The sequence below is a fragment of the Vombatus ursinus genome, unplaced genomic scaffold, assembly GCF_900497805.2.
Source record: "Vombatus ursinus unplaced genomic scaffold, bare-nosed wombat genome assembly UNPS02014816.1, whole genome shotgun sequence".
NCBI classification, from domain to species: domain Eukaryota; kingdom Metazoa; phylum Chordata; class Mammalia; order Diprotodontia; family Vombatidae; genus Vombatus; species Vombatus ursinus.
In genome coordinates, this window is record NW_020954594.1 from 6,455,849 (window position 1) to 6,465,043 (window position 9,195).

The 9,195-nt window shown below is 39.2% G+C and overlaps 1 protein-coding gene across 2 annotated transcripts in view; it reads right to left on the reverse strand.

Moving 5' to 3' along the window:
- VPS11 (VPS11, CORVET/HOPS core subunit) overlaps positions 1–584 on the reverse strand; it is an 11,799-nt gene extending 11,215 nt beyond the window's left edge. For both annotated transcript variants that reach the window (XM_027835626.1, XM_027835625.1), the window contains exons 1-2: positions 395–584; positions 1–32 (exon numbers count right to left, since the gene is read on the reverse strand). The exon at positions 1–32 ends at the window's left edge or, in 1 of these variants, runs on beyond it. In XM_027835626.1, coding sequence (XP_027691427.1) covers positions 1–32; positions 395–563 — 201 coding nt within the window. In that variant the 5' untranslated portion in view covers positions 564–584. The remainder of the gene's footprint in view (positions 33–394) is intronic.
- Between the last annotated feature and the right edge of the window lie 8,611 nt (positions 585–9,195).

Here is a 9,195-nt window from a genome sequence, read left to right on the forward strand (position 1 = left end):
TCGGGGCAGGAACCAGATCTGTCCTTCCATGTGTTCTGGGTAGTCAAGGAGCCTACGACCTGTATCTGCCTTTCAACCTCTCCTAAATTGCCCATCTTACAACCAGGAAAAAACCAGAAACGATGAGGATCGATCAAGCACAAACAACCTCAGGACCCCATTCGTGTCCCGTCCCCTTGGGGAAGGATGGAAAAATGGGGGACCCTCTCCCCTCTGATCCCAAAGGGTGGGCAAGGCCCCTTCTCGGCTCAGGGGTCTCCCAAAACGGGGCGGAGGGATGTCGGGTTTGGAGGAAGATGCTTTCCTCCCTTCTGGCCTCAGGAAGCCGGGGTGCGGCCCCCAGCGCTATGACGCCCTCCCCGAAAGGGGGCCGCCCCGAGTCATGGAAGGATATCCCCGAAGACCAAACTCCCCCGGCCCGAATCGCAGACGGTGATGCCCGGAGGGAGGCTGAGGGGCCTGGCTGCCCCCGATCCAGGCCCGGCCCCATCACTCCCCGCCGGCTCCTTTACCAGTTCCTTGTCAAAAAAGACGAAACGGCGCCACTGCAGGTAGGCCGCCATCTTGCCCCCAAGCCTCCACCTTCCGAGGGACAATCACGTGAGCTGTGTCGGAGGGTCACATGACACTAGATCCGGAGCGCCAACGTGAGGTGGGCTGTGTTTGCTGCAGCTTCCAGGTCCCTGCCGTTATCACGTGGGTTCCTTGGCCTGGCGCGGATTGGCTGAAAAGGCGCGGGGCTGGTGCTCATTCTCATCTTGCATTCTTACACCAGTGTCCCCATTGCGGGCTGTGACACCTAAGCTTGCGGGGCGGGGCTGGGGGAAGTGGAAATCGGGGCTTTTAACGCTGGCTGCTAGCTCCTGGTGTGGCACACCCCATTCATTCAGGCGACAGGTATTTGAATAAGCGATTGAAGTATATGTATTGATAGTTTTCAAAAGGGTAAACACTTTTGCTAATAATCACTTGAAAAAATGCTCAACTTCAGAAGGGTTATCAGTTCAAACCCATCAAATTGTCAAAAATCATTAAATGAAATAAAATTATTGCATTTAAGAATAATTAAATTCAATACAATTATTTAATTTTAAAATACTAAATGCATAAAAATTCATCAAATTGTCAAAAATAATTAAATGCAGTAAGATTCATGGATTAAATGTGCAACTCATTTAATTGATAGAATTGTAGTCTTATAAACACAAAAGCGAGGTAGCGAAGTGGGTAGAGAGCTGGGCCTGGAATGAGGAGGACCTAAGTTCAAATATGGCCTCAGAAATTTTGTGATCCTGGGCAAGTAACTTAACCCTGTTTGCCTCAGTTTCCTCATCTGTAAGATAAGCTGGAGAAAGAAATGGTAAACCACTCCAGTATCTTTGCTAAGAAAACCCCAAATGGGGTCACAAAGAGTTGGAGGAGACTAAAATGACTCAACCACAGAATGTGGCCAAGAATCTGACAGGAAGCAGTAAAAGTTACAAAAATAATCATACCCTTTGACCCAATAATTCTATGACTGGGAATATATGTAGGAAAATGTTATTATTAAAAGAAGAATGATTTGTCCAAGCATTTCCATAACAGTAGTATAAGGAGGGGGAGAGGGAGAGGTTGGTACAACCCTGACCAAGTTGTTTCCCAGTTCAGTTTTCTAAATCACAGGAGAAGCCAGGTAGCTGAGGTGAGGAGGTATTAGTGTTTTTAAATAAAGTCACTCTGTGTGGTTATCCCATTATAAAATGTGAAGGAGTTTGTCTTCCAGCTTGCCACTGGCTGGAGAAGATTGGCCGAGCCTCTAGGCGCCTTTGAAAGATAGCTTGCCAGCTCTGTTAATAGTTTGTGCAGGAAACACCTTCAAGGAGTCCAATTCCCTTTGCACCTCTGGCAGTCTAGAGAAGCTAAGAAAGGAGATCTGGAAAAGGGATTGGTCTTTGGGTATCTCTGGGTGGCTGGGAGGGGAGCTGGAGTACTGTCTCTTGTCCTGCCATGAAATATTGCAACTCTTGAAGTTGGGTTAGGTAAGAGATACTCACTACTAGCATATCCTTAGGTTTGTGCTTACCCACTGATGTGTGTATTTGAGGGAGAATGTGCCCTAGCTAAGGGGAAAAAATGTTTTGTATCTACTGTTCTTCTTAAGCTATCTTAGTAAATGCTTTTGCTTTGAACTAATTTTGTCTACTATTAAAGAAGTGTGAACCCCCACAGAGTACCATTTACCCAAAAGTAAATGGGCCTTCTGAGGGACCCAAGTTGTGAATGCAATTTGAGGGGTATACTCTGGGGTACTACACCTGATTGAAAAAAAATGGAATAGTAATGCAAGTAAGACCAAGTATGAGAAATAGAGAAATTTGGAAAGACCTTCATGAAATAATGCAAAATTTTAAAAAGTAGAACTAAAAGAATAAAGTAAACACTAATTGTAATCATGAGGAGAAAGGAATGAGATGAAATGGACAAAAATCTTGATGGAGAATTGGAAGAAGATACTGAAAATTGTTGGGATGTTTCATGCATTGAAATTAATTTAAATGTAAATAAAATTAGTTTTTTGTATTGATGTTCAGTATTAGTTTTTTAACAATTTTTTTTAAAAATGTGGTTAATAAATAAACACAGTGCACAGAGATCCTAGTGATTTGAATATAACTACTGTGTCTGTCTCTTTTTTTTTCCTGTGGAGATTCTAGGGCTCAGGAAATGATGGACATAGAAAGAGACAGCAATTTCTGATGATCCCATCACAGTAAAATGATTACTTTTTCCCTTCAATCAGATCAATGTGATCCTTTTTTTGCTTTAATAAGAGCAGAAACCACTAAGTAGAAAAACTTTTCTAGACTTTGCCTTCACTTACAGTTTCATCCTCTGACATTTTAACTGGAACTTAATTTGAGATAAAAGCACCAGAAGCTGACAAATTGCCTTGGTGCTAAGCAATGAGGTGACTAGAAGACAGTAGTATTATCTGACACCACTTCTGATTAAGGAGTAAATACCCGGCCACAGGCCAGTGTCACCCAAAACCAATGAGGGCTGCAGCTATTAGATTTCCTTTGGCTGCTGAGCTGTGGGAAATTTCCTCCTCTTCATGTTTTGCTTGTTTTGTTTTGTTTTTTTAAACAGTGAGCCTGATAGGAGAAGAATGAAAATCTCTCCAGATTTTCCCTTAACACTCAAATATTCATGAATTGGAACCATTTCTCATCTGCATAAAATATGGGGGACAGGAAATAGGTGTAGTGAAATGTGTGCAATTCTTTACACTTAATTCCACGTAATTAAAATTATGTGATTAAAAGTGTTTGAATCTAGGAATGCAATGGGAAGTGACCTGACAGAGTGGAAGAACTGTATGTGGGTTGATGGGAGATCGTAGATTTAGAGTAGATTTCATACTTTAATATTTTAGTAAATATTCTATTTCATTTCCTAGATCGAGAGTTCTTAACCTATTATCTATGAACTTGTTTATTTTTATAATATTTTGATAACTTTTGTAATGTAATTAGTTTTCTTTGTAATACTAGGTATTTTATTTTTTGTACTTAAAAACATTATTCTGAGAAGGGGACCACAGGCTTCATGGACTTTGAAGGGATCCATGACTCAAAAAAGGGTTAAGAAACCTTTTCTTAGACTAAATTGGAACTTTGACAGCAAGAGGTTAGCAAGGAAGTTACTTCTAAGTTAAATGAACCATATCTGATGGTAAACAGCTCAGGCTTTTTCAAGCTTGTGGGTCCCCCAGTTGCACAGAGAGGAGGCTTCAAGTTATTAGAAAGTGACTGATCGATCTGTCAGGTATATGCTGGTAAGAACACAAGAGGCTTGAGCTGGAAACTTAAGTAGATAACCTGTTGGTCCATTTAGATATAGGGGAGCTAGTGGCAAAATGAGTAGGGTGCTGGGTCCTAAGTCAGGAAGAGTTATCTTCCTGAGTTCAGATCTGACCTCCAACACTTAACTAGCTTCCTGACCCTGGGCAAGTTGCTTAACCCTCTTTGCCTCAGTTTCCTCATCTGTAAAATGAGCTGGAGAAGGAAATGGCAAACCAATCTAGTATCTTTACCAAGAAAACCCCAAATGGGGTCATAAAGAGTCAGACCTGACTGAACAATTTAGATATTGCATTCATCGAATTAGACTCCCTTGCTGGATATTTAACACAGTGACACTTCATCTCCTGGTTGAAGGCAAGCACTGAACCACAAAAATAGTTCAATATTATTATCACTGAGACTTTTTAGAATTTTTTTTTCTTTTTGGCAAGGCAATCAGGGTTAAGTGACTTCACCGAGACTTTTTTAAAAAATTATTTATTTAGTATTTTATTTTTCACCAATTACTTGTTGTTTTTTGCTTAGGCAATCGGGGTTAAATGACTTGCCCAGAGTCACACAGATACTAAGTGTTATGCATCTGAGACCAGATTTGAACTCAGCTCCTCCTGACTCGAAGGCTGGAATTCTATCCACTGCACCATCTAGCCACCCTCCCCCCATTATTTATTAAAACAATTTTTAACATTCAGTGTTTAAATTTTGAGTTCCAAATTCTCTCCCTTCCTCCCTCCCCAGCCCCCTCATTGAGAAGGCAAGCAATTTGATATAGGTTATACATGTGTAACAGTACAAAACATATTTCCATATTAGTCACATTGTAAAAGAAAACATAGACCCAAAGAAAAAAAATTAAGAAAAATAAAGAAAATTAAAAAGTATGCTTCATTCTGTATTTAGACACCATCAGTTTTTTCTCTGGGGATGGATAGCATTTTTCATTGTTCAGTCCTTCAGAGTTATCTTAGATCATTGTATTACTGAGAATAGCTAAGTCATCCACAGTTGATCATCCTACAGTATTGCTGTCACTTTGTACACAGTACATTTCACTTTGCATCAGCTCGTGGAAGTTTTTCCAGATTTTTCTGAGAGCATCCTGCTCACCATTTCTTATAGCACAATAGTATTCCATTTCTGTCCAATTAGCCAATCTAATAGGTATGACGTAGTACCTCAGAATTGTTTTAATTTGCAATTCTCCAATCAATAGTGAGTTATAGTATTTTTCATATAGCTATAGATAGCTTTGATTACTTCATCTGAAAACTGACCATATCTTTTGATCATTTATCAATTAGGGAATGGCTCTTATTTTTATAAATTTGTTCTCTATATGTTTGAGAAATGAGGCCTTTATCAGAGAAACTTCAATTTTTTTTCCACAGTTGCTATTGCTAACTGTATTTCCCTTCATCTTATTTTCCTCTCCCCCACCCTCATTTATTCTATTCTGTCTGTCCCTCTTCAAAAGTGTTTTGCTTCTGACTACCCCCTCCCCCAGTATGTCCTTCTATCACTGCACTTCACCCCTTCTCTTATCCCCTTCCCTTCCTACTTTCCTGTGGGATAAGATAGATTCCTATACCCAATTGTTATTCCCTCTTTGCTGCTCATTATTTCTTATAGCACAATAGTATTCCATCACAATCATATACTACAACTTGTTCAACCATTCCCCAATTGCTGGGCATCCCCTCAATTTCCAATTCTTTGCTACCAGAAAAGAACTGCTATAAATATTTTTGTACATATAGGTACTTTTTCTTTTTGGTTTTTTTTTTTTTTAATCTCTTTTAGGACACAAACTTAGTAGTGGTATTGCTAGGTCAAAGAGTATGCATGGTTGTATAGCCCTTTGGGCATAGTTCCACATTGCTCTACAGAATGGTTGAATCAGTTCACAACTCCACCAACAATGCATTAATGTCTCAATTTTCCCACATCCCCTCCAACATTTGTCATTTGCTTTTTCTGTCCAATTAGCCAATCCAATAGGTGAGGTAGTATCTCAGAATTGTTTTAATTTGTATTTCTCCAATCAATAGTATCACTGAGACTTGACATAGTACTCAAAACTATTACTATGGGAGACTCTCTGGCCTCAGACACTAGCTGTGTGACCCTAGACAAGTCACTTAACCTCTGCTTGCCTCAGGTTCCATGGGCATAATAATAGCACCTACTTTGCAGGGTTGTTGTGAGGACCAAATGACATATTTGTAAAAATCACTTAGCACTTATTTGTAAAAAGTGAATGCTTACTCCCTACCTCCCATTCCTTGATTGATAAATTCAAGAAATATAATCTTGGCACAGAGGGCTGAGGTTGAAGTGATGAGGGACTTCAACTCTTTGAAAGAACATGGTCTTTGCCAAAAGCAGAGTGGCTGATACATTTTTTATTGCATTAATGAAATTATTTTAAAAAAAATAAGAGGAAGCAACAAGAGGAATTGGCTATTCTAGGTCTGATTTTGACTAACCAAAGGGAACTGCTTCCTGACGTCAAAAGGATAGAAAAGAATTAGTGATAAAGAAGGAGAAGAAAGTTGGTATGCTCTGAAAACACCTTACATTTTGGGACAGCAAGCTTCAAGGGTTCAGAGAAAGAATAGGAAGGACCCCATGGCCCAAAATTCTATAAAGGAAAACTGACCCAAGAGAGGTGGGAAGCCCTCGAGAATGAATTTATAAAGACAAATAAATTATTCCAATGAGGAAAAAGAGGTAAGCTTTCTAAAGACACTAATATGGTTGGTCAGAGATTTTTATCCACCAGCACAGGTTTAGAAGAGACATGAATATAAGTTGAAAGCAAGGGCAGGTGACTGAAGAAGGATATAGGGGTGGCGTTATTCCTGTAAGAACAAAATTAGGACTGATAAAGCCGAGAATCATGGGGGTAGCTAGGTGGTGCAGTATATAGAGCACCAGCCCTGAAGTCAGGAGGGCCTGAGTTCAAATCTGGCCTCAGACCAAACACTTGACACTTACTAGCTGTGTGACCCTGGGCAAGTCACTTAACCCTAATAGCCTAAAAAAAAAAAAGCCGAGAATCAGCTTATGCTATCGGTTTTATTGTTGTTTAGTCATTCAGTCATGTCCAACTCTTCGTGATGCCATTTGGAATTTTCTTTAGCAAAGATACTGGAGTGCTTTACTATTCCTTCTCCAGCTCATTTTACAGATGAGGAAACTGAGGCAGACAGGGTTAAATGATTTGCTCAGGGTCACACAGGTAATAAATGTCTGAGGCTGAATTAAAACTCATGAAGATAAGTCTTCCTGAATACAAGTCCAATGAAGCTGCCCCTAGATGCTTTACAGGTTCAAATTTTAAAGCTAGCAATTCACTCATTTTTCAGATGAAGAAACTAAGACTCCATCCACTAGGGAGTCACTGATCAAATTGTGGTATATGAATATAATGGTATATCACTTTAAAAATGAGAAAAAATAAGGAAGTGAAATGATTGCCCTCCATCACATATTTACCAAGCAGCATTTGAATTTTGGCCTTCTATCTCCAAATCCCTTTCCATAATACCACAATGCCTTTGTGTTTATATAAGGGATTTTGGGTTGGAAACAAGTTTGCATCTTTTTTTAAAATTAAGTAAATATTTAACAACACTGGGACTTTCACTTCCCCGATGACTCTGTTTTAACAAGGAAGTCTTGGGGCAGTTAAGTGACTGGAGTGGATAGAGCACCTGCCCTGAAGTCAGGAGGTCCTGAGTTCAAATTCGGCCTCAGACCAAACACTTAACTCTTACTAGCTTTGTGACCCTGGGCAAGTCACTTAACCCCAATTGCCAATAAAAAAATTAACAAGGAAGTCTAGATAAACAAAACAAAGAACAATGTGTCTTATTCTTCATTTATAGTCTACTACCTCACTACCACACTTAAGATTGACCACTTCATTAATCAGAGTTCTGATATCTTTCTATGATGTTTTCCTTTAAATTATTGTGGATATTATGAAAATTATTCTCCTGGTTCTGCTTATTCACGGCATCAGTTCATATGTCTTCCCAAATTTCTCTGAATGCTTCATATTTGTCATTTCTTACAGAATGATGACATTCCCATTATGTTCATATACCAAATATATATAAATGTAATGGAATAATATTGCTCCATAAGAAATGATGAAAGGGCCTCAGACACTTGACACTTACTAGCTTTGTGACCCTGGGCAAGTCACTTAACCCCCATTGCCTCACCAAAAAGCAAAAAAAAAAAAAGAAAGAAAGAAATGATGAAATATTCAGAGGAAACAGGCAAGACCTTTATGATCTGATGCAGAGTGAAGTGAGCAGAACTAGGGGAATAGTTTGAACAATTATAACATTATAGAGAAAAATAACTTTGTGAGATTTTGGAACTCTGACTAATGAAATGATAAGAAGACTAATTCCACCCATCTTCTGCCAGAAAGGTGATGGGACTTAAAATACAGAATGAGACTTGCATTTTTGGACCTGAAAAATGTGGCAATTTGTTTTATTAGAATATGCACATTTGTTGTGAGGGTTTAAAATTTTTTTCTTAATTATTTTAAATGTATAAAAAATTGTTGGTTTTTTAAAATTGCCCAATGAGGGTGGAGTGTGAGGGAGAGATAACAAATGCCTATATGACTAAATAAAAGTAAAAAGAGAGTAAGACAATAAATGACCTTTGAGCTCTGAAATAACCCCATTCACAGTTCAGCTACTCCTCAATCGATGGGCTCTCACTTTGCTTCCATTTCTTACCTACATTTGTTCTCTCTCATCAGCTCTATGAATCTGTCCAATAGGTAGGGGAGGCATATTAAGAGCTAAATATGAATAGCTAAAATTTTCAGATAAAGAAAGAGACCAGAGAAATTCTCACTTATCCAACATCATCTAGCTGATTGTGTCAGAGCCAGAACACCAATATTGAACCTGTTATAGTCTTGGCCTTTTGTTTTGATAGATTCTCAATGGATCCCTGGGGAAATGCCATTGTCGAGTCTTATTGTGGATATATTTTTGTAACAGTAATGGAAAGTGTGAGAAGGAGCCATTGTAGAAACAGTCCACCAGAAGAGCTGTCCCTCAGATCTCAGTTGGGAATCCTTGGTCCAAAACATCAAAGTTCTTTGGAAGTTAAATAAGACTCCCTCTTCCGATACTCTGTCATTAGGTCTGGTGGGTGTGGGTCTACACTAGCACTTCCCAGGGTGATTATCCTAGGTTTGCCTTTTGGATCATTACCGGCCTCAAAGTTGCAATGATCAACAAAAGAAAGGTGTGTGCATAAATGTGTGTGTACACACACACACACACACACACACACACACACACACACA